This window comes from Cetorhinus maximus, chromosome 3, assembly GCF_964194155.1.
Source record: "Cetorhinus maximus chromosome 3, sCetMax3.hap1.1, whole genome shotgun sequence".
NCBI classification, from domain to species: domain Eukaryota; kingdom Metazoa; phylum Chordata; class Chondrichthyes; order Lamniformes; family Cetorhinidae; genus Cetorhinus; species Cetorhinus maximus.
The window spans coordinates 132,542,711-132,568,796 of NC_135881.1; the positions used below are offsets into that span (position 1 = coordinate 132,542,711).

General features: G+C 45.3%; 1 protein-coding gene across 1 annotated transcript in view; it reads right to left on the minus strand.

Moving 5' to 3' along the window:
- Positions 1-26,086, minus strand: part of skap2 (src kinase associated phosphoprotein 2) — a 274,482-nt gene that overhangs the window by 102,977 nt on the left and 145,419 nt on the right. Inside the window, exons 5-7 of the mRNA XM_078534160.1 lie at positions 8,280-8,357; positions 5,798-5,881; positions 2,791-2,915 (exon numbers count right to left, since the gene is read on the minus strand). Coding sequence (XP_078390286.1) covers positions 2,791-2,915; positions 5,798-5,881; positions 8,280-8,357 — 287 coding nt within the window. The remainder of the gene's footprint in view (positions 1-2,790; positions 2,916-5,797; positions 5,882-8,279; positions 8,358-26,086) is intronic.

Below are 26,086 nucleotides of genomic sequence, written 5' to 3' on the forward strand. Positions count from 1 at the left end.
TTGTGTGCCAAACAGCATAAGCAGCAAGTGATAGACAGAGCTAAGCCCACAACCAACGGATCAAATCTAAGCTCTGAAGTCCTGCCACATCCAGTTGTGAATGGTGGTGGACAATTAAACAACTCACTGGAGGAGGTGGCTCCTCAAATATCCCCATCCTCAATGATGGAGGAGCCCAGCACAGCAGTGGAAAAAAGATAAGGCTGAAGCATTCACAACAATCTTCGGCCAGAATTGCCGAGTGGATGATCCATCTCAGCCTCCTCTGGAGGTCCCCAGCATCACAGATGCCAGTCTTCAGCCAATTTGATTCATTCCACATGATATCAAGAAATGGCTGAAGGTACTAGATACAGCAAAGGCTATGCCCTGACAATATTCCGGCAATAGGATTGAAGACTTCTGCTCCAGAATTTGCCGTGCCCATAGCCAAGCTGTTCCAGAACAGCTACAACATTGGCATCTACCCGGCTATGTGGAAAATTGCCCAGGTATGTCCTGTACACAAAAAGCAGGACAAATCCAACCCAACCAATTGCCGCCCCATCAGTCTAGTCTCCATCATCAGTAAAGTAATGGAAGGGGTCATCAACAGTTCTATCAAGCTGCACTTGCTTAGCAATAACCTGCTCACTGATGCCCAGTTTGGGTTCCGCCAGAGCCACTCAGCTCCTGACCTCATTACAGCCTTGGTTCAAACATGAGCAAAAGGGCTGAACTCCCGAGGTGAGGTGAGAGTGACTGCCCTTGACATCGAGGCAGCATTTGACCGAGTGTGGCATCAAGAGGCCATAGCAAAACTGGAGTCAATGGGAATCAGTGGGAAAACTCTCCCTTGGTTGGAGTCATACCTAGCACAAAGGAAGATGGTTGTGGTTGTTGGAGGTCAGTCATCTCAGCACCAGAACATCACTGCAGGATTTCCTCAGGGTAGTGTCCTAGGCCCAGTCATCTTCAGCTGCTTCATCAATGACCTTCCTTCCATCATAAGGTCAGAATTGGGAATGTTCGCTGATGATTGCATAATGTTCAGCAACATTTGCGACTCTTCAGATACTGAAGCAGTCCATGTCTAAGTGCAGCAAGACCTGGACAATATCCAGGCTTGGGCTGACAAGTGGCAAGTAACATTCGCACCACACAAGAGTCAGGCAATGACCATCTCCAACAAGAGAGAATCCAACCATCGCCCCTTGATGTTCAATGGCATTACCATCACTGGATCCCCCACTATCAACATCCTGGGGGTTATCATTCACCAGAAACTGAACTGGACTAGCCATATAAATATTGTGGCTACAAAAGCAGGTCAGAGGCTAGGAATCGTCTGATGAGTAACTTGCCTCCTGACTCCCCAAAGCCTGTCCACCATCTACAAGACACAAGTCAGGAATGTGATGGAATACTCCCCACTTGCGTGGATGAATGCAGCTCCTACAACACTGAGAAAACTGGACACTGTCCAGGACAAAGCAGTCTGTTTGATTGGCACCACATCCACAAACATTCACTCCCCCCACCACCGACGCACAGTAGCAGCAGTGTGTACCATCTACAAGATGCACTGCAGGAAATCACCAAGGCTCCTGAAACAGCACCTTCCAAACCCATGACCACTACCACCTAGAAGGACAAGGGCATCAGATAGATGGGAATATCACCATCTGATAGTTCCCCTCCAAGTCACTCACCATCCTGACTTGGAAATGTATCGCTGTTCCTTCACTGTCGCTGGGTCAAAATCCTGGAACTCCCTTCCTAACAGCACTGTGGGTGTACCTACACCACATGGACTGCAGTGGTTCAAGAAGGCAGCTCACCACAACCTTCTCAAGGGCAACCAGGAGTGGGCAATAAATGCTAGCCCGGCTAGCGAAGTTCACATCCCGTGAATGAATTAAAAAAAATAAATAATCCACCAGAGACAGGTTCCAATTAGAAGGAGTAAAACCATTTAGGAAAGGCAATGAAGAGAAATATGGCAGGAGAGAAGTTTTCTCCATACAGAACCATGAAACACTCGAAGCCACAAGTTTAATTTATCACTATCTGGATGGGCAAAGAGACTGAAGGTTATTTTGGTGGCATGGTCTAAACATATTGAATTGGTAGGCCCAAACCAAACTAGTTTGAAATCTACTGATATACAGTATTGTCTACTCCTCTTCACCATCTTCCCCACAGAGTGATTTATGCTTGTAGTACAGTACAACAGATGCCGATAACCCATCCGGTACTCCAGCCAAATGGCTGACCTTCGTATAAAAGCCTGGACAGTGCTAAGAGGCTGTCTCAACACAGGCAACAGGAATGGCCACACGAAGCCTGATCTGGACATCCACGTGTACACTTTCATCACCAGAAAGAAAGCAGGAGTATAAACTTTACAGATTTTCTTTTTCCTCTTCCTAGCCTAGGCAGACGGAGACTAATTTCTCTGACAGAACCTTCAATCGTACTCAATAACACAGTACCCACTGAGCCAGAAGCCATGGGACTAATTCATTTTTCCTTTCTTGGTTTATTAAAGCCAATTACATTGATGCAGCAATTGTACTATATACTTCAGTTTGCAATGAAGATTGACCAAGAAAAGTAATTTCAACACTCAGCTTATGTTAAGATGCTTCAGCTTGTCAAAATGTCTCTTAATTTTTGATAAAATGTAGTGGTTCACCAAATCTTGAATTAATCTAAATTTGGGAATGAGCATCTTTGCAGACCATTACAATTGGTTATTGAGGAATGCACATTACTTTTTCAAAGTAAAAACATGTTTAAAAATCAAACCTGATACAGTCGTTTATAAGGAGCACAGAGTTCAAAACAACAATCCTTCTTTGCATCTTTCCTCATGGTAGTTGTCAGCTGGACTGTGTAACCATCTATGGTAAAATCTCCTTTCTGCTGTTTATCTACGATATGTTAAATAAACAAAAATTTCATATATTTTATCCATATGAAGATATCAAATCAGTTGGTGTTACAAAGAACAACAACAACGAGCCAAAAGATTATGTTAATATTTTCAAGGCCAGTATTTTACAGTCCCTCCCACCTGGCGGAAATGACGGTCCCGCCGAAATAAATGGAGATTTGAATGGCTCGCCGCATCCATCGGGGGGAGACACGCAGCGGCGGGGCCGTAAGGTCCTGGTCCAAAGCACTATTTCTGCTTTATCTTAAAAGGTTTTTTAAAACTGTTTCTTGGGTGTAGAAAACACCAACAAGGCCGCATTTGGCACCCATTCTTCACTCCTAAGGGTTTTGAAAGTCAGCCACATGATTGGAATCATGTTTAGGCTACACCAATTAGGGGAACTTGCAGGTAGTATTCCCTTGCTTTTGTTGCCCTTGTCCTTCTAGGTGGGGGAGGTCACAGGTTTGTTGCTGTTAAAGGAAGCTTGGCGAGCTGCTGCAGTGCATCTTGTAGATGGTACACATGCAGTCACTGTGCATTAGTGGTGGAGAATGTGAATGCTTAAGTTGGTGGATGGGGTGCCAATCAAGTGGACTGCTTTATCCTGGATGAAGTCAAACTTCGAATGTTGCTGGAGCTGCACTTAACCAGTCAAGTGGACAATATTCCATCACACTCCTGACTTGTGCCTTGTAGATGGTAGACAGGCTTTGGGGAGTCAGGAGGTGAGTTACTTACCACAGAATTTCCAGCCTCTGACCTGCTTTTGTAGCTACAGTATTTATATGGCTGGTCCAGTTAAATTTCTGGTCAATGGCAAGCCCAAGGATGTTGATGGTAGAGTTGGGGGGGGAGAGGGGGGTCAGAGATGGTAATGCCATTGAATGTCAAGGGGAGGTGGTTAAATTTTCTCTTCTTGGAGTGGTCTTTGTCTGGCACTTGTGCGGCATAAATGTTACTTGCCACTTATCAGCCCAAGCCTGAATGTTATCCAGGTCTTGCTGCAGACGGACACGGACTGTTTGTGTCTGAGGAGTCATGAATGGGTCTGAATAATGTGCAAGCAACAGCAAACATCTCCACTTCTGACCTTATGATGGAGACAAGTTCATTGATGAAGCAGGTGAAGATGTTTGGGCCAGGACACTACCCTGAGGAACTCCTGCAGCAATGTCCCAGGAGTGAAATGACTGGTTTCCTACTTGACATCCAACATCGCAGCCATCTTCCTTTAAGTTAGGTATGACTCCAAACAATGGAAAATACTTTTCCTGTTATGCAGTAACTTAAATTTTTCTAGGGTTCCTTGATGCCATACTTGGTCAAATGCTGTCTTGATGTCTCTTACTCACTTCTGGAATTCAGCTCTTTAGTCCATGTTTGGACTAAGGCTGTAATGAGGTCTGGAGACAAGTGGCCATGGCAGAACTCAAACCAAGCAGTTTATTGGTAAATGGCTGCCTTTTTGATGACGCCATCGATGACCCCTTCCAGATAACTGAGAGTAGACTGATGGGGTATAAATTACCAAATTGGATTTGTCTTTTTTTTTTGGGTAGGACATAACCAGCCAATTTTCACTTTGTCACGTGATACCAGAGTTATAACTTCACCAGACAGCTTGGTTAGAGCAGTGGCTAGTTCTGGAATACAAGCCTTCAGCACTACAACTGGATGTCAACGGGGCTCCTAGCCTTTGCTGCATCCAGTGTACTCAGTTGTTTCTTGATATCACATGGAATGAACTGAACTGGCTAAAGATTAGCATCTGTGATAGCGGGGACATCAAGAGGAAGCAGAGATGTATCATCCATAGCACTTCCAGCTGAAGATGATTGCAGATGTTTCAGTCTTGTCTTTTGTGCTGTGAAAGGCTCTGCCAGCATCGAGGATAGCGATGTTCACAGACCCTCATCCTCCCATTAGTTTTTAATTGTTCACCACCATTTACAACTGGATATGGAAGGACTGCGGAGCTTTAATCTAATCTATTAATTGTGCAATCACTTAGCTCTGTCTATAGCATGTTGCGTCCACTGTTCAGCATGCATTAGCCCTATGTTGCAACATCAACAGGTTATTACCTCGTTTTTAGATATGCTTGGTGCTGCTCCTGGCTCTTCTACTCTCCTCATTGAACTAGGGTCTGTTCCTTCACTTTACAGTAATAGTACAGTGTGGTATATGCCAGATTATGAGGTTACAGATTGTGGTGGAATAGAATTCAGCTGCTGCTCATGACCCATGGGTACCCTTTTTGAGCTGTTAGATCTGTTATGAATCTATAGCATTTAGCATGGTGGCAATGCCACACAACACAATATACTGTTATCCTCAGTTTCAAGGCAGGACTTTGTCTTCACAAGGGCTGACTGTGTGGTGGTCAATCCTACCCATGCTGTCATTGACAGATAGATTGGTGAGGACAAGTAGCTTTTCCCCTTATGTTGGTTCCCTTACCATTGTTTGCAAGCCCAGCCTGGCAGATATGTCCTTCAGGGCTTGGCCAGCTCAGTGAGAAGTCCTGCTACCAAGCCACACCTAGTGATGGAATTGAAATTCCCCACCCAGAGTGCATTCTTTGAGTGGTGTTCAACATGGCGAAGTGCTGATTCATCAGCTGAGGAATAGCAGCAGTTGGAAATCAGCAAGAGGTTTCCTTGCCCATGCCTGACCTGATGCAATGAAACTTCATGTGATCCTGGTTAAGGTTGAGGACGCCCAGGGCCACTGTCCTGCCACCACTGGTGGATCTGTCCTGCTGCTAGAATAGGATGTACAGAATGTTGGTGATAGAGTAGTTTTGGATGTTCATAGAAAATAAGATTGTATGAGTATGACTACGCCTGGTTATGCTTTGACGAAAGATAACATTACCTTTTTCAGTTCCATAGTAATAGAAGACATTGTTGTTCAGTACACACCAACGTTTCTGCCATTCAGATCCAAAGAAGCTGTAATCTGGAATAAAAGCAAGCCAATTGATATGGTTACAAATAAATATAAATTAGTTTGAATCAATAATTTATTGGTGATGCCCACATTGTCAATACAAGTGGAAGCAGATGATTATTTAAGTAAAACATGCTAACTGTCGTGTTAAATTATAGTCAGGGAGCACAGGAACTGGAAACCAAAGGGCTTCAGAAATCTGTAATGGGAGGAGGAGGAGGGGCTGGGAGGGAGAGGAGGAGGAGGAGGAGAGGGGCTGGGAGGAGGAGAGCGAGTGGGAGTAGGAGCAGGAGAAGGAGACGGGGTGGCAGAAGGAGAGGGGGCAGGAGAGGGTGGAGGAGAGGGGTGGGTGGAGGAGGAGGAGGAGGAGAGGGGTGGGTGGAGGAGAAGGAGGAAGAGGAGAGGGGATGGGAGGAGGAGGAGAAGGAGGAGGAGGGGGGTGGGAGGAGAAGGGGTGGGAGAAGGAGGAGGGTGAGGAGGAGGAGGAAAGTTTGGGAGGAGGAGCGTGAGGAGGAGGGGAGTTTGGGAGCAAGTGGAGGAGAGGGGGTGGGAGGAGGAGGAGGAGGAGAGGGGGTGGGAGGAGGAGGAGGAGGAGAGGGGGCGGGAGGAGGGGAGAGGGGGGTGGGAGGAGGAGGAGGAGAGGGGGCGGGAGGAGGAGGAGAGGGGGCAGGAGTAGTAGGAGAGGGGACGGGGAGAAGAGGGGGAGAGAAGGGGGTGGGAGGAAGGGGTGGGATGAGGAGGAGGGTTTGGGAGGAGGAGTAGGCAGAACAGAGGAGGAGGAGAAGGAGAGGGGGCGGGAGGAGGGGAGGAGGTGGCAAGAGGAGAGGGGGGAGGAGGAGGAGGAGGAGATGGGCGGCAGAAGGAGGGGGAGGGGGACAGGAGGAGGGGAGAGAGGATGGGAGGAGGAGGGGGAGGGGGAGAGGGAGGAGGAGGAGGAGAGGGGCGGCAGGAGGAGGGGAGGGGGCGGCGGCAGGAGGGGGAGAGGGGCAGTGGGAGGAGGCGGAGAGGAGGCGGGAGGAGGGGGAGAGGGGGCGGGAAGAAAGGGAGAGGGGTTGGGAGGAGGCGGAGAGGTGGCGGGAGGCAGGGGAGAGGGGAAGAGGGGATGGGAGGAGGGGAAGAGGAGTGGGAGGAGGCGGAGTTGGAGAGGGAGGAGGAGGAGGAGAGGGGCGGCGGGAGGAAGGGGAGGCTGTAGCAGGAGGAGGAGGAGGAGGCGGAGGAGGGTAGGAGGTGGAGGAAAGGTAGGAGGAGAAGGAGAGGAGTGGTGGGAGGAGAAGAGAGGGGCTGGGAGGAGGAGGAGGAGAAGGGCGGCGGGAGGATGAGGAGGAGGGCGGCGGGAGGAGGAGGAGGAGAAGGGCGGTGGGAGGAGGAGAGGGGAGGGGCAGAGGAGAGGGGGAGGGGGCAGTGGAGACGGGAGTGGGGGCAGAGAAAGCGGAATGAGGTGGAGTGGGAAGAAGGGGGGGCAAGGAGGGTGAGAGGGGTGGAGGAACATTGGGAAATCATGATCTGTCATTACATGCCCATGATGTCATGCGGTTAAAATTCCAAGACCTTCATCCAGACCTGGCAACCTGATTCACTGGCCTCCAGAATCAAGGAAAGGAGGGAGGGGCCATCCTTTCCTGTCCTAGTGCTGCAGTCATGCACTCTTTCAGCAGCTGCTGGCAAGCCTCTCCTCCCCCTCTGTCCATACTATAATTTTAATTCATTTGGTTTCTGATGGTGGATTTGCTTCTTTGAGGATCTTTGGCTTTGAAGGCTGCAGGTATCCTAGATCTTTCCATTTCACTTCTGTTGATGGACAAGCCCATGAGTCCTAGCTATCAGTCAGTCTTCCTGCAAGCTCAATACTCAGACAGAAAACTGTAGTTTGATTACTGCATATAATGTGACCTGATGTGTTTCTTCCCCTCAAATATTCTCATTCTGTATTAAATCGTGCCTTGGGAAGTTTCAATATACTGGCACAACCTGTCATCACATTGCCCCTCTTTTTTTGTCCTGTGACTGCCCCACTATTCAGAATAGAAATTAGCAATGCAGCTCATCACTAAAGATGCACTTTTCTTCCAAGGGAGAGTGTTTTGTAAGGAAATGGGAAGTTAGACAACAAAACTTGACAAGTGAACAGAAATGAAAACTGGGGGGATGGGGGGGGGATTCTTAACAATATTGCAGCTGATTACGTGGTGATCATGATCTCAGCTGGCTCTTCAAGACTGTATATACTCATTTTTTTAATAAACGACCATTTTGAAAATGAGGACGCCTGCAAAGAAATGTACCGCCAATGCCAGCCCGTAAGAAGTCTGTAATATAGACAATGAGAGTTTTTTTGTAAAATAAGTATATTATTGATAGTAGCACATTGATAATTTTGTATTGCATCAAGTGCAAAACAACTGTTTACCTTTTCGACGTTTTTCCAAATATCCAGCTTTCAGAATTTGATTTAGTTCCTGTGCAGGAATTGGAGGGGATCGCTGAACTGCACAAAAAAAATTGTATATTTTAAAATAATGTTCCAAGAGGTAGAGTCATCTTTCCTCTTCACACAAATGCACATACTTATTTTGAAAGTATATGTATTATATATATGTACATATCACAATGTTAGTTTCAACAGGTCAAGTTCAAGTACAGTTTCTGATTAAACCACAGTATTTGCTGGGAAAATGTCTGTGTTCCTTTTTATACCATTTTTAAATAACTAGAAATAAAATGGAGGAAGGGGAGCAGCAAAGGAAGCATAAAAAGCAGGTGCAATGGCACCTTAGGCACGCAAGATGGAGCCGCTAGCCATGAATAATTGTGCTTAAATATGTCCTACATCATCTGCATGTGGAAACTATGATTTACAAAGAATATCAGTTTCTTGCAACCACTCCTAGAAACCATGTAAATGATACATGCCCCTACCACCACCCCACTCCACTCCTCCCCCAGCACCCCAACTCTACAGTATTCATCTCCAGGTCATCCATTTTCACACACAGAACAAATGGCCTGGATTTCAATTCTCCGCCATTAACTCTGTGACCATGTATGAGCTCCATATCCCGTGTGTAGCAATTCATCATGAAAACTATGTACCAGGAAAGGGAACACAAACTGATTTGTCCCAAGAAACTTACATTCCACGAGAAAAAGAGGCAGTTTTCTGAGAAAGGATCTCAGCATTTTGTAAACTTTAACCAGAATAAAAACAGGTAATATTAATTCTTGCCTTATTCTGTAAATTACTGTTTAAATATTTACATGCATGGTCTTTTATTTGATGACAAAATAACCCTTGTAAACCGTATTGGCGTTAGTCTGAAACTATTTCACTTTTTCTCTATGTTAACGTATCACACTCTAGAAAGCAATTTACAATGAGTCTTAGAGCCATAGAGGTCTACATCACAGAAAAAGGCCCTTTGGCTCATCGAGTCTATGCAGGTCAAGCAAGTACCTAACTATTCTAATGCTGTTTTCCAGCACTAGGCCCATAGTCTTGTGTGCCATGGCATCGCAAGTGCACATCCAAATACTTCTTAAATGTTGAGGGTTTCTGCCTCTACCACCCTTTCAGGCAGTGAGTTCCAGATTCCCACCATCCTCTGGGTGAAAAAGGTCTTCCTCACATCCCCTCCAAACCTCCTGCCCCTTACCTTAAATCTATGCCCCCTGGTTATTGATCCCTCCACCAAGTGGAAAAATTCCTTCCTGTCTACCCTATGTATGCCCCTCATAATTTTATACACCTCAATCATGTCCCCCCTCAATCTCCTCTGTTCCAAGGAAAATAACCCCAGTCTATCCAATCTCTCCTCATAACTAAAACTCTCTAGCCCAGGCAACATCCTGGTAAATCTCTTCTGCACTTTCTCCAGTGCAACCACATCCTTCCTATAATGCGGATTCCAGAACTGCACGCAGTACTCTAGCTGTTGCCTAACCAGTGTTTTATGCAGTTCCAGCATAACCTCCCTGCCCTTATATTCTATACCTCGACTAATAAAGGCAAGTATCCCATATGTCTTTTTAACCACCTTATCTTCCTGTCCCGCTACCTTAAAGGACCGGTGGACATGCACACCAAGGTCCCTCTGATCCTCAGCACTTTCCAGGGTCCTACCATTCATCGTGTATTCCCGTGCCTTGTTTGTCCTGCCCAAGTGCACCACCTCACACTTAGCCGGATTAAATTCCATTTGCCACTGATCAGCCCATCTGACCAGCCCGTCTATATCCTCCTGTATCTAAGGCTATCCTCCTCACTATTTACCACTCCACCAATTTTCGTGTCATCCACGAACTTACTGATCAACCCTCCTACAATCAAGTCTAAATCGTTTACATATACCACAAACAGCAAGGGACCCAACTCCGATCCCTGTGGAACCCCACTGGACACAGGCATCCAGTCACAAAAACACCCCTCGACCAACACCCTCTGCTTCCTGCCACTCAGCCAATTCTGGATCTGATTTGCCAAATTGCCTTGGAGCCCATGGGCTCTTACCTTCATTATCAGTCTCCCATGCGGGACCTTATCAAAAGCCTTGCTGAAGTCCAAGTAGACTACGTCAAATGCATTGCCCTCATCTACACACCTCGTCACCTCGAAAAATTCATTCAAATTGGTCAGACATGACCTCTCCTTAACAAAACCATGTTGACTGTCCTTGATTAATCCCTGCCCTACTCCTTCCCTAGTTATCCTCTTACTCTTAAAGTACTTGTAAAATAACTTTGGATTTTCCCTTATTTTACCTGCCAATGTTTTTTTCATGCCCCCTTTTTGCTCTCCTAATTTCCTTTTTAAGTTCCCCCGTACACATTCTATACTATATGATTGGGCATAACTGTTAATTCCAGTATTCTCCCTCCACCTGGATCCTTCCCTCTGCCCTTTTTAGATCTTCTCATTGAGAACTGCCAGCATGACTATCTCCCAATGAACATGTAGCACTCCATTCTCTCAGGTCCAACCCTAACATTACCATCCTACTTACTGACAATAGTAGTTCTGGTGTTGTCTGGCGTACCAACCTCAGCTTAGAGGCTGAATACTAACTCTCTCCTCCTATCTCCCCCTGGGATGGGGATCGTACCATCTAATATCAAACCATTGTTTCTAGGACTGTCACTTACTATTATGATGTGGCAGATGATGTGTGCCAGATGGATTAAATCTACGAGGGCAACTTGATCAATCGGTACAGCTGTTTTGCAATTTGTATTTTATTTCGAGATGTGTGCCCTGAATTCAGAAGTATTAAAACTACGACGACTTCAGAGGTTTTAGAAAACTAAATTAAACATTTATTAACAAGATAAAATATTTCAAGCATAGGTGTACAAAATACTACTATAATAACTCCTAACACACCTAATTAACCTGGCTCCCAGTTACACCTCCGTTAAGGCAATAGTAAAAACAAATAGATTTAAACAGATCCAGGCAAAGCAGCACAACATCCTGGATAGGAGAATTCAAAGTGAGTTTTCTCAGCTTTGGTTCCTATAGACAGCAACTTGATGCATTGAGGCTGGAGGCTTTTCACACTTGTTAGACCTTATAATGCCTTCTCCCCTGACACACAGCCTCGTGTCCTTTGTACATGTTTCTCCCTTTTAATGCAAATTCCATTATTCCCATTTGTTTTCGGAACTTTACCCTTCTCACAATACAAATCTTTTCATTGTACTAATTTAATTAGTAATCTTTGGGAAAAAATAAACACACTGTTTGACTTAGCTTCTTCTGGCTAGGTGTAACAACTTACCATCTCTTTGAAATTCAAACTATTCTGGTTTATCTAAAAATGTAAATTTTCCTTACACCTCACATTCTAAAACTTCAGCCATGTTTATGTATTTAGCATTTCAAACCTAGCTTCTTTTTGATAATTCAAAGCCTCCAGACCAGCTGTCTCCAATTCAATTAAACCCCACACACAAACTATCCAAACTCCACTATTAATCTACCTTTACAATAAATCACAATATTATGAAAATTATTATAGTTTTATGACACTTCCTCAACTCCTCTGACAATTTCCCCTCCACCTCATAGTCCCCCAACCCAAAGCAGCCTGCTTCTAAATTTCCCAAAATCTATAAACAGGACTGCCCTGGTAGACTTGTCTTTTCAGTCTGTCCCAATAAACTGATTTCTTCCTATCTCAACTCTACCTTCTCTTCACTTGTCTAGTCTCTTCTCACCTACATCGGTGATTCTTCTGATGCCCTCCATCACCTTAACATTTTCCTGGCCCTAACTTTTCCTTGTCATCATGGAAGCCCAATTTCCAGCCCCCACCAGGACAGCCTGAGAGGTCTCCACTTCTTCCTTGAATGGAGGCCCAACCAATCGCCATCCAGCACCACCCTCTTCTGTCTGGCTGAACGTGTTCTCACATTGAACAACTTCTCCTTCAACTCCACTCACTTCTCCAAATAAAATGTATTGCTATGGGTACCCCGCATGGGTCCTAGCAATGCCTGCCTTTTTGTGGGATATAAGACCATAAACATAGGAGCAGAAATTAGTCCATTTGGCCCATCGAGTCTGCTCCGCCATTCAATCATTCTCCCGCCTTCTCCCCATAACCTTTGATCCCCTTACCAATCAAGAACCTATCTATCTCGGTCTTATATACACTCAATGACCTGGCCTCCACAGCCTTCTGTGGCAATGAATTCCATAGAATCACCACTCTCTGGCTAAAGAAGTTTCTCCTCATCTCTGTTCTGAAAGGTCTTCCCTTTACTCTGAGGCTGTGCCCTTGGGTCCTAGTCTCTCCTACTAATGGAAACATCTTCCCCACGTCCACTCTATCCAGGCCTTTCAGTATTCTGTAAGTTTCAATCAGATCCCCCCTCATCTTTCTAAACTCCATCGAGTATAGACCTAGAGTCCTCAAACGTTCCTCATATGTTAAGCCTTTCATTCCTGGGATCGTTCTCGTGAACCTCCTCTGGACCCTCTCCAGAGCCAGCACATCCTTCCTGAGAGACGGGGCCCAAAATTGCTCACAATATTCTAAATGTGGTCTGACCAGAGCCTTATAAAGCCTCAGCAGCACATCCCTGCTTATATATTCTAGTCCTCTAGAAATAAATGACAACATTGCTTTTGCCTTCCTAACTACCGACTCAACCTGCAAGTTAACTTTAAGAGAATCCTGGACTAGGACTCCCAAGTCCCTTTGCACTCTAGATTTCTGAATTCTCTCCCCATTTAGAAAATAGTCTATGCCTCTATTCTTCCTACCAAACTGCATGACCTCACACTTCCCCATGTTGTATTCCATCTGCCACTTCTTTGCCCATTCTCCTAACCTGTCCAAATCCTTCTGCAGCCTCCCCGCCTCCTCAATACTACCTGTCCCTCCACCTATCTTTGTGTCATCTGCAAACTTAGCCAGGATGCCCTCAGTTCCTTCATCTAGATCATTAATGTATAAAGTGAAAAGTTGTGGTCCCAACACTGACCCCTGCGGAACTCCACTAGTCACCGGCCGCCATCCTGAGAAGGACCCCTTATCCCCACTCTCTGCCTCCTGCCAGATAGCCAATCTTCTATCCATGCTAGCACCTTGCCTCTAACACCATGGGCTCTTATCTTACTGAGCAGCCTCCTGTGTGACATATGTGGAACATTCTTTGTTCAAGTTCCACTCAGGCCCCCTCCCCCACCTCTTTTGTTTTCCTCAATTCAGGATTTCCCCTTCCAGCATGATTGACAGTGCCCTAGACTGTGCCCATCCTATTTTGTGCACTTCTACTCTCATCCTTTCACTCCCTCCCAGAGCCAAGGCAGGGTTCCCCTTGACCTCACCTTCTACTCCACCAGCCTCCCACAAATCATGCTCCACCTGTCATCTGGACACCACCACCAAACACATCTTCCCCTCCTGTTTCCGAATTCCAAAGAGACCACTCCCTTCATGATAGTCTGGTCCTCTCCTCAATCACCCCCGATATTTCATCCCTCTCCTACTGCACATTTACATGCAAACAGAGGAGATGCTAAACCAGCACATTTACCTCCTCCCTTTTCACCATCCAATGCCCCAAGCATTCCTTCCAGGGGCACCAGGAATTTACTTGTGTTTCTTTCAATTTAGTATACTGTATTAGCTGCTAGCTGGGGGGTCTCCTCTACATTGGTGATACCAAACAGTGATTGTGTGAATGCACAACACCTCTGTTCAGTTTGAGAGCATGACTGTGGACTTCCAGTTGCCTGCCATTTTAACTGTCCATCTTGCTCCACTCTGACTTTTCTGTCCTTGGCCTCCTGCAGTCTTCCAGTGATGTTCAATACAAACTTGAGGTACTTCCATCTTTCAGCTGAGCACTTTGTAGCCTTTTGGATTCAACATTGAGCTCAACATTTTTAGATTGTAATCTCTGCACAATTTAGTTTCAGTTTTCTTTGCTGTGTTTGTTTATCCCATATCACTCTTATTTCCTTTTCTTTGCTTTTGGATGCCACCTATTCAGGATCCTGCCATCCACACCTCCTCTAGACACATCTTTTGTTTCTTTACTTGTCCCATTGCTACTCCCTTTAGCTTACACCACAAAACCTTTTGTCATTTAATCTCTCCTGCCCCCCCACCCTATCACAGACCTTCCCCTTTTGTTCTTTTGCACCCTCCCCCTCTCACTTGCTCACTTTCACTAACTTTGTTACTAACCTATCCCAGTTCTGATGAAAGGTCACATATCTGAAACGTTAACTCTGTTTCTCTCTGCACAAATGCTTCCAGACCTACTGAGCACCTTCTGTTTTGATTCCAGATGCATCTGCAGTATCTTGCTTTTGCTTAACTGTTAGATCAAACATGACAAGAAAATAAAGTTATGCACTTCAATCAAAAGGAGACAGTCTACAAAGTCCATTGTCAGGCTGTTTATGTCAGGAACAGCTGTTGGGGAAAAAACACTTGAACAGGGAAAGATGATACTTGCTTCAGCTTTTCAACACAATATATAGGGGTCAGAAATATTAGTTGGTGCCAAAAAGCCAGAGTGTTTTCAACTATTGATCTAAGTGCCAAATGAAGTACGACTTTCGCTGCCAGTTTGAACCCTGCCATGTAAATCATAGATGGCTAAGGATATTATTTCAAAGACCTAGAGTTTCCCTTTGATTGTGTGTTTTTCTTTGATGCACTTGGTTAAAATTGGCGTAACATATGCAAAAGATTGTAGAATTTTAAGCACAATTTACATTTGATGTAATTCCATTTTAACTACCTTTAAAAATATCAACAGGCTCAAATTGGCTTAACTGGTGTGAAAGATTGCAGAATTTTATGCCCAGAGGGTGAATTAATCACCATTGGGATTTTCTACTAATTGTGCTCGAGTGTCTTCAGTGGAGGCTTTAAAAATTAAGCTGGTTGTTTTAGCTGGGAGGACACTAAAGGGCACATTTGAAAAGCTTTAAATGTAATTTTCATTTCAATTTAATGAGAAACTGTCTAATATACCCAATATAACTAGAAAAGGGTTTCTTTAGGTGAATTTTACTAATCCAAAACTGGATTAGTCAATGACGAATTAATTATTAGAAATGCTTATTTGTGATAAACATAATTTTCATTTGGTTCAATGAAACTTGAAGTTACAATTAAACATACGAAGGAAATTTTTAAAAATAAAATTTAAAAGAAAAATTATGTTTTTAAACACTGCCCAATTGCACTACTCATAGCAGATTTTGTGTTGGTCATATGTAAATGAATTTGAACGAAAACTTGGTGGGTGGAGCCACATTTCAAAATGGGTGCCATTTTGGGCACGCTTTATGCTGGAATCAGCAATTTCAACCAAACTGGAGACTCTACCCCAAAATTTAACTAGCTTCTAAGAGCATATAATTAGTCAGTGAACGCAATCAACAGCAGCAATTGATAACCAAAGCAATCCTGTTGAACCTGTCCCTGGATACATCGTGTCTGTCTAGATTGGGATTGTGATCTCAGTTAACATTAGTATCAATAACATTGAAATCAAAGCTTTCATCACCTGTGTATCAAACAAGAACTTTGATGAAATGATTCTTCAGTCGTTTCCTGGCTTTGGTGGTATATTCTATTGCTGTATTTATTTCAATATGCTGAAGATTAGTGGTGTTTCCTTTTTCTTCTTCTAACCAATGACGAGCATAAGCGATAGTCATAATGACCAATACAATATAGCCTATATAGACTGGTTGTGATCAGACATAATATGATGGAGTTTTGCCACAAGGATTGCAATTTTTGATCAGATCTGTGAGAAAGAGTAAGTTGAAACATCTGAGTTGGTGTACAGCAAAAACAGAGGCTTAAAGACGAGGGATATGCTCATTAGTAAGAGGACTGGAAAATCAACCAATTCCTGAGCTTCTGACTATCTTTGTTGGTGAGGCTAATGCCACCTATACCTTTGTAAAGAATATTCCAGTGTTAAACCAGGTATTTGGATTACCCCAGCACTCGGCAAATAGCTGAGAAAACCTGTGCCAATGTTGGAGAGGGTCAGAGGGACTACTTGTCAGTGCCGTCAGGTTAGGTATAAGGGTTATTTCCTAGTTTTAGCCACACCTGTCCTGTGATTTCCTATAACATTTCTCCTGACAAAGTACTAGTATTATTCATATATAGGTAAAATTTAATAGGGATAAAGGATGGAACTCTCAATGATGGATTTATCTCAAAATATATACACCCACAGTTTACCAATTTTACTTTCCTTAACCACAACTTAACTGATAGCTTAAAGTGGTTAGATATAGTAACCCCAACACATTGAAATGGGAACTTATTCAACTATGTCCCTGAAATAAAACTCCTCGGTCTCTTTCCAACTGTCCCTTTGTTCCCCTCCCTCAAATCTCTTTTTTAAAATTCATTCATGGGATGTGGGGATCGCTGGCTCTCCCTAATTGCCCTTGAGAAGTTGGTAGTGAGTTGCCTTCTTGAACTGCAGTACATGTGGTCTAAGTACACCCACAGTGCTGTTAGGGAGGGAGGGAGTTTCAGGATTTTGACCCAGCGATGGTGAAGGGTCAGCACTATATTTCCAAGTCAGGATGGTGAGTGGCTTGGAGGGGAACTTGCAGGTGGTGGTGTTTCAACCTGTCTGCTGCCTTTGTCCTTCTAGATGGTAGCAGTTGTGGGTTTGGAAGGTGCTATCTAAGGATGCTTGGTGAGTTTGCTCTCAAAATAGATGTTTGGTATATTATACTGAACAATTTAGTATGAAGTCTTGCAAGACCTTCAATAAAGTCATTTTACAATATCATAAATTTATTTTTATGAAATATGACATTTTACATCAAATGATTTCACTTAACAGTTACAGGTTCTTTGGTAGTGCCATGTCTAACTAATTATATTTGAAGTATTGGGGTACGCAATTTAATTATTTATGCTTGGGCCCTGCAGGGAAATAAAAGTAGTTGGAGCAATCACCAAAGATTCCATTTCAATGAAATAAAAAGTCAAACTGTTAAAGGCTAAAACTTTAATCCCAAATAAGCATATTACCCATTAATTGCCATAATCCTGGTTTCAGGGCAGATGTTGTTTAACTTGTTTATTATTAATCTAATAAATTATTAATCTACTGGAAGCTACTGTTTGCCTACCTTTTATCTATTAGACAAAGGTTACATGGCAAAACTATGCAAGTATGTTACCAAACACAGTAAGCTGTGATTCAAACATCTCTCTCTATGCCTGTAGTTACTCCTGCTAGGAGATCTGCTGTCATGGTATGTCACGCTTTTCTGTCTTGCGACTTCCTCACACATCCGCTGTAGCTTGTCTGCAACTGATCTGTGACATCTGTCGTCCCAAAGCCTAGCCTGACAAACATCACTTGTTTAATATTTAATCACTATTTAGTTACACTGGAGGGAAGATTGTCAGCCACAATCTTCATGAGACTTCATACTAACCTAAAGCATCCAAATTTAAGCACAACTTGTGGTTACAGTTATGATTTTTACATTTTGTATTGATGAACTATATGTGCACCATAAAGAGTGTATTAGTTTAGGACTTGCACAAACCATAAAAACAACCTGAATTTGAACTCTGTACTAGTAGTTGCATGTTGAAAACAAATGTTGATGACCTCTATGACTTACCAAAGATTTCATTAAGATCTGAAAAACACCATCCTAAATCTACCCCATCTGTAAGTCTAAGTAACTTGTAAATTAAGAATTATTTACCGTCATAAAAGCAAAATAAAGTTTGATCTTTCATAAATTTAGAAACTTAGGAAATTTATGGTATGGATAGGCGATTTAGCATATCGTGTCTGTGTCAGCTGAGAAGAGCTATCCAACCTAATCCCATGTTCCTATTCCTGATCCATTACCTTTCAAACCCCAAAGGTTTTTAAAAGCAATGAAGGCTTCTGCCTCTACTACCTTTTCAGGCAGTGAGTTCCACATAACCCACCACCCTCTGTGATAAAAATTCTCCTCAACTCCTCTTTAATCATTTCTGTCAATTACTTCAAATCAATGACTCCTGGTTATTGTCCTCTTGGCTAAGGGAAATAGGTCTTTGCTATCCATTCTATTTAGGCCACGTATAATTTTATACTCCTCAATTAAATCTACCCTCCGCTTCCTTTGCTCCAAAGAAAATAACACCTGTCTGTCCAATCTTTCATGTAAAATTCTTCATTCCTGGCAACAACCTCATAAATCTCCTCTGTACCCTCTCTAGTACAATCACATCCTCTCTGTAATGTAGTGACCAGAAGTGTACAGAGTACTCCAGCTGCGGCCTTACTAGTGTTTTATACAGATCCAGCATAGCCTCCCATATTCTATGCTTTGGCTAATAAAAGAAATATCCTGTACTCCTTTGTAACTCGTCCTGCTACCTTCGGAGATTTGTGGACATGGATTTCAAGGTCCCTCAGCTCCTGTACACTTCAGTATCCAACACTTGTGTATTTTTTTTGCCTTGTTTGCTCTCCCCAAGTGCACTACCTGTCACTTCCCCAGATTGAATTCCATTTGCCACTTCTCTGTCACCTGACCAAGTCCATTGATATCTTCTTGCAGTCTATAGTGGTTCCAAAATTAGGATACACAGACAACTGGGGGTACAGCAGATGTCTCTCGGGGTTATTGATCTCTTATTTGTGCACTGTCAGATTTTCAAGGATGGTCAATTTTTTTCTCCGTAATCCAGTGGTTCGCAAACAATAAGAGCGGAATCATCCCAAGTTTGCACTAAGTGCAGCAGCAGGCATGAAAAAAGTCATTTTATCCGCCAGCTGCAATGATGGATTTTCGCATCATATCATCCTCTTCCCGCCTCATAAATTATGCAGTCACTGGAAACACGCCTCCGATTCGCCCGCCATGCCGTTACCTCAACGTTTCCTCACACCGGGCACCATATTTAAAATGCAGACACACTCTCACTTCTAAATGCTTGCAGCCCAGGACAGCTCCACTGAAAACATGTCCCCAAAAGCCAGGAAGATTGCAGCCCCTCGATTCAGTGACACATCCCTGGGACACCTTCTGGAAGGCGTGATGTCCTCTACCCTGCTCTGGCCGCAGGGGGGCTATCAGTCTCACCACTCTGGCTTGGGAGGTGGTGGCAGAGGTGGTCAGTGCCAGTGCTGCACACACGAGGTTGGCCATCCAATGCAGAAAACGGATGAATGATCTCATCAGTGTTGCCAGTTTAAGTCAACCATCTCATCAATCTCAACTCACCCATTCACAAGCCCATCGCACATTCACTGGCATCTCATTCACTGCCAGCTCAAGGAATATTACCACTCACTCTCTCTCACACACTCTCACATCTCCATCTGGCCTCATCTCCTCTGCAGACTGCCTCATCCTGTCCATAGCTCCACTCAGCACACACGCGCGTCTGCCATCCTTCTCATTTGGTCTGGCATGCACTTTGCTCACACTCTTTCCATCTGTCCTTATGCAGGACACGATCACACATAATTGCCGGGTGGGGTCGCAGACTGGGGGTGAAGTGCCAGACATCAAAGCTCGACTCACGAACGGAGTGAGGACTGGAGCTGCTCGGGGAGCATGTCAACCACTCCTGCAGTGACGGTGAGGTCGGTAGCAAACACCCACATGAGGATCCTGCCACATCATTCCTCTCTCATCGCTCTTCTGAGTCCACTGTCCTGTGTTCAATGCAGCTCCCAAGCACTAATATTCTCCACTTCTCTCCTAGGTACATCTAAGATGTCACCCATAGGTGACCGTGACCCCAACCCCAGTGCCAAGAGCACCTGAGATGAGGACCCTGAGGGCAGCACCATTGAAGACCCGTTACAGCGCTCACCCACACCCTCCACCAGCGCAGTGACACAACCTTGCTGGGACCTAGATGTAGAGTAGCCTTGGGATCACAATTTGGTGAGCACACCACACACTGTGTTCCACAGTAGGCGGAGGCAGGGACACCCTTGGTCACTGGCACTCGGAGAACTGCCGGAGGCAAGGTACCTGCTGAGTCCCAGTCAGATGATGAGCTCCTGGATTTGGTCCTCATTCATGGATGGAGCTGCAAAGGCAATCACGGGAACATCAGGAAGGGATGTCTAGTGTACTCCTCAGATTGCAAGGGATGACAGAGGAGTCTGTCCGCCTTCAGTCTGAGGTGATAGCGCCGGCATGCCAATGCATTGAGGTCAACACTGGCAGGATGGCAGCCGCCATGGAGACCTTGGTCCAGGGTATCAGTCTTGCACAGCTGTGCGGGCTGAACTCCATCACCGACGCCATAGTTAGCCTCCAACAATGTCAATGTGAGAGGGGGGTGAGGCAGCTTGATCTCACTCCAGCTTCCCCTTCTGCTCAAGGAGTCAGCCAGGAGCCTTTGGACACCCATAAGGAGGAGCAGCAGCTCAACACCCCCGGGTTATCCACCCAGCTGACTCCAGGAATGTCTGGCCAATCCAAATCCCCCTCTTCCTGTGACCCCTGCAGCTCCAGCTCCGCAAGCCGAGGAGGGTGCAGCTGGCCCACAGTAGGATACCCAAAGCAGGGGCTCTCCAGGTCTCGGCCCTCTAGAGGACGCCTGCCGAGGTCATCAAAGACAGGGTACAGCATTCAGCAGGCTGCTTCCCCTTCCACTGTGGATGTCGGGGGAGCACCAAGGTGTAATGGCAGGGTTAGAAAGGTTAAGAAGATGTGGTTGCACAGACTGGGCATGGGTGTTATTCACTTGTACATAATGTTCATTACTGTAAATAAACTCCCAAAAATGTCTCCTTGCCTATGGCTCCTTGTTATGATGAGCAATATTCGCGTCACTCAGATGTGAAACCTTGGTTCCTGCACAAGATACAGGGCAGGTGTCTCAGTCCAGGAGCTCTTCCCTGTGCAGTGTGTAATCTTCAGACCAAAGTGATGGTCCGACTTCACACTCACTGGACATAATAGTGATGCCTACACCTCGATGATGCTTGTCATTGTTGCCAGAATGTCGTGGGCAAGCTTCACAGAGTTCCATTGTCCTTTCTTTGTGCTCTCAGAACGTCTGAGGTGGGGCTGGCCACCCATGTCTTCAGCATCTGTAACTGGTGATGCTGTGCTCCTGAAGGGGCCGGGTGCTGAAGGCTGACAAAGGATCAGGTGCATTTAAAGTTTCACAGCTGCATCTCCATGATATGGCCCTGATTCACAGAGCACAAGTGAGCTGCCCTCAGCCAGACAGGAGTCAGACATTCACAGATGCAAGGTGAGGATGTCTGGATTGCCCTCACTGCATCTCGTCATCCTCCTCCATGAATCTTGCGGCTATGAGAGCCTCCCGAGCGTGCCCACCTTGCTTGGCCAGTGCAATGGCTTCATCGCTGGCATCCTCACCTGAGGATCTTATTACCATCAACCCTTCAACGACCTCCTTATCGGAGGAGATCTGCAGCTCTTCCATCTCCTCCTTAGCCAGGTCTCCCCCACCCCCCCACCCCGTTGCAGCACCAGGGCTGTGGAGTGCGCAGCAAGCGATGATGATGCACGATACCCTCTGGGGACTGTATTGCAGTGGTCTACTGGTCCTGTTGAGGCACTGGAACTTCATTTTCAAAGTGCCTACCGTTTTCTCCATCAAAGTCCCGGTCTCAGCATAAGCCTCGTTATACCATCGCTCTGCTACAGTCCGAGGCCGCCACATGGGCGTCATCAGCCATGTCCTCTGTGGGTAGTCCCTGTCCCTAGGAGCTAACACTGCAGCCTCTCTGGACCCTGGGAGATGTCAGGGATCTGAGACCTGCTAAGGATGTAGGAGTCGTGGATGCTCCCCTGGAATTGTGCGGTGTGCTGTAGGATGCGTTTGTGGTGGTCGTACAGCAGCTGAACATTCAGTGAGAGGATGCCCTTGGTTGGCGTAGTTGACTGCTTGTTGCCACGGAGATCTAGGCGCCACATGAGTGCACCCTGCACCTGTGGGAAACCAGAGTTCTGCGTAAATCCCAGCACTCTTGCTTCCTGGCTTTCCTGATGCCGGTTGAAATGCACAAAGTTCTGTGCCTTGGCAAAGATGGTGTCCATGACCTCCTGGATACACTTGTGCATGCAGGCTTGTGAGTTCCCACACGGGTCACCTGTGGAGCCCTGGAAGGAGCCACAGATGTAAAAATTGAGCACCGCAGTCACTTTCACAGCCACTGGCAGTGGATGCCCTCCATGTTCCCTTGGCATCAAATCCTGCAGCAGGTGGCATATGTGACCAACCAGTTCCTTTGACATGCAGAGTCTTTGATGACACTGGTTCTCAAGTCATCTGCAGGAATGACAAGCGCCATCTATTGACCCTGGATCTAGCAGAGCACCTACAAGCGACGGTTTGCTGTGGATCGTCAGCAACGTACGCAGCAGGCCCTTTCGCCCCTTCATCTTAAGGTAGGTGCTCCTCCCTTTGTGAAGCCAGACACCTCCGCTGCACTCTTCTACTTCTTCCCCGCTCCCTGTAAGCTATGAGGCATACCGCTAAATCACCAGGCTCCATGATCCTGATGTTCTCCTGCTGCAGGATCAAAGAGAGAGATACATGGGTTAGCATATGTGTCCTATGAACCTCTCTTGGTTAAGTCTGAAGGTCCCTTCATGCATGCAGCAGCGTGCCGACCACCACTTGGGTGGCCAGTGTGTAGTGTGTTTCATGGCTGTTCGAAAACCCGCCCATCTCTGCCCCACTCCCACTTTGATGACAGCTTCGGCAGTTGGACTGCATGCTGTGCTCTCAGCTCAGGTGCAGGCATTCTCCTCACCCACATTGCAAGGCTACGCTGTTAGCTTGAACCATGAGGGATACTGGTCCAAACCTTAATAAGGACATTGCAAGGGGCTCTGAGCATCTCCACCAGTGACTGCACCATGGCCACCTTTCACAAGGGGATTCTACAACTTGCCCAGTCGGTCAATTGTTCTGCTGCCCCCTAAAACGCACATTTATTTGCAGTCTGCGTCGAAGGGATGAAACATTCTGGAGCATTTGGTGGCACATTCATGCTTTTGTGTTGCTTGAGTGGGCAGAAAAGTTTCAGAGGCCCGATTCCAAGCATGTAAATGGAACTGAACAGTCTCAACTGCAGAAGAATGCTCACTTTTGATAAGCTTTTCCCAAGTGCATGGCTGCTCCCCTCATCCACCCCTTGGCATGTGCTTGTGTGCTTCCTTCAGTTTGTGCTGTCTTCCCCCACCCACCCCCCAACCCCATCACACTGGAGCCCTTGCCCCAACAGTGCACTGAAAGCCAGCCGGGAAAAAGCGACTGGCCTGTGCACCATCTCCCCACCCCGTGAATGCGCGGCTCCTCTTCCTTGATGTCCTGCGGGCAATACTCACGAGCGCTGCACAAGAATGTGTGCACATGTGAAAACAGTCACCCCAATTCCAACATGAGTGCACTGCAGCATATACAGGAGGCACATGTCACTAAGAATGTGCCTGCCAACATAAGGTAAATGCTAGACAATGCCGTGAGAGTGGTTAACTATATAAATGCCCTCCCCTGAATTCACGCACCTTTTCCACTCCACACCGAGGTTTGCTGGCTTTCTTGTGGCAGTGTTGAACAAGTTCTTTGAACTCCACTCCGAGATGAGGTTATTCTTCACAGATCACCCATTCCCTCTCTCTGCATGAGGCCTGACTCTCACATCTGGGTTGTCAGATATTTTCCCTCACCTGAATGAGCTAAATATACAGCTGAGCACAACAGCAATCAATGTCCAGGACAAAACTGAGGCCATGATTAAAAAGCTAGAATTTTGGGCTTGTTGTGTGGTGCAAAACAACACTGAAATATTTCCAAAACTGAACGAATTCCTGATGACTAACAAGTTAAACTGGCAGGACAGCATTAATGGTGACATCAAGCAATATATCACTGGAACTGGCACAGCAGTTACATGGTTACTCACCCCTGATGGGCAACACAAAGAGATGGGTTCGCTACCCTTTCTCAAATTTTGCTGCAAGTCCCAGGTCACAAGAATAGTTCACCATAAAAGAATAAGAGAACCTCCTTAACACAGCAACTAATGGTGCACTCAAAGTTCCAACAAAAACAATTGGCAGGTTTTTGGATCCAAATGCAAGCAGAGTATCCTCAGCTGTCAGACAGAGCTATCAAGGCTTTGAAGCTGCTCACCGCAGTGTACCTTTGTGAAAGAGGATTTTCAGCACTCACTGGGATGAAATCAAGTATCATCACTGTACATGTGTTGAAAACAGTTTGCGACTGAAATTGTCACCCATTCTCCCAACTTCAAGCACTTATACTCCAACAAACAAGCTCATCCATCACTTTATCTTCTTGAGTTCTCTGCCTTAAGTCAAGTCACAGCGCCATGATCTCCAACACAGGTAGGGCAAGGAGACAGGTCCGGACTCCACCCTAGCTTGAATTGGAATTGAACCCTGAGCTGTTGGCACCAATCTGACACATACCAGCCATCCAGCCAACTGGCCCTGCAAAGAGTCCAAGTTGCTGTGGCAACATACACTTTTACATTCATATCCTAGCCTGTAGCTATAAATAGTAATGGTAGAAGCTCTAATTTCTTTCCATCAGATGATTGACCTGGAGTGTTGGAAAGACTTACAAGTTGACACTCAACCTGTTTGGCCAGATTGTGAACGCATCTTCCTTGGCCATCAAGTCCTGGAGTGGGACCCAGGGCTGCTGGCTCAGAGGCAGAGATGCTGCCCACAGCATCACAGATTTCCTTGTCACATTAATGGTAAGTAAAAGTTTTTATTATAGATAGATGTTTACCTGTAAGTTCTTTATTTGATCAGTTTTAGGTTATAGGCTGCACTATATTTATGTCACCTTGTTCTGGACTCATCCATAGAAGAAATGTAGTCATTAGAGGAGTAGTGAAAATAGAAATTGCCTTTAGGGGAATCCAAAAAGTTGGTAAATCTGAATAGGGCTACATGATCAAAAAAGTTTGGGGACCAATAGTCTATAGCTTTCTTTCTCCTTATGAACCACACGGCCAACTTTAGTAAATTTCTTAGTAAAGTTAGTAAACATTAGTAGAAATTAGTAAATTTCTTAATCATGCCCCCTCCATATGAATCTAAATCATTCATATATACTACCATGCAAAACAAGGGATCTAATACTGAGCCCTGCAGAACCCCACTGGAAGGAGCCTCCGAGTCACAAAAACACCTGTCAACCATTACCCTTTGCTTCCTAACACTGATCCAATTTTGGATCCAGCTCACCACTTGAATCCTCTTGCTCTTCTGCAATGTGGGACCTTGTCAAAAGCTTTGCTAAAACCCATGAAGACTACATCAAATGCATTACCCTCATTGGCCTTTCCCTGCTACCTCCTTAAAATTCACTGGTTAGTCAGACACAACCTTCCTTTAACAAGTCCATGCCGACTATCCTTGATTAATTTGTGTCCTTCTAAATGTTTATTTATACTGCCCCTCACAATTTTTCCAATAATTTTCCCACCACCAAGATTAGGCTGACTGGTCAGTTATTGCTTAGTCTATCTCCTCCTCCCTTTTAAAACAACAGTAGAATGGTAGCAGTTCCAAAGCACCATGCATGTAGCTAGGGGAGATTGGAAAATGATGGTCAGAGCCTCTACAATTCCTCCCTTGCTTATCTTAGCAGCCAGGGATAAATTTCATCTGGGCCTGAATACTTATTTACTTTCAAAAATGCTAAATCCCTTAAA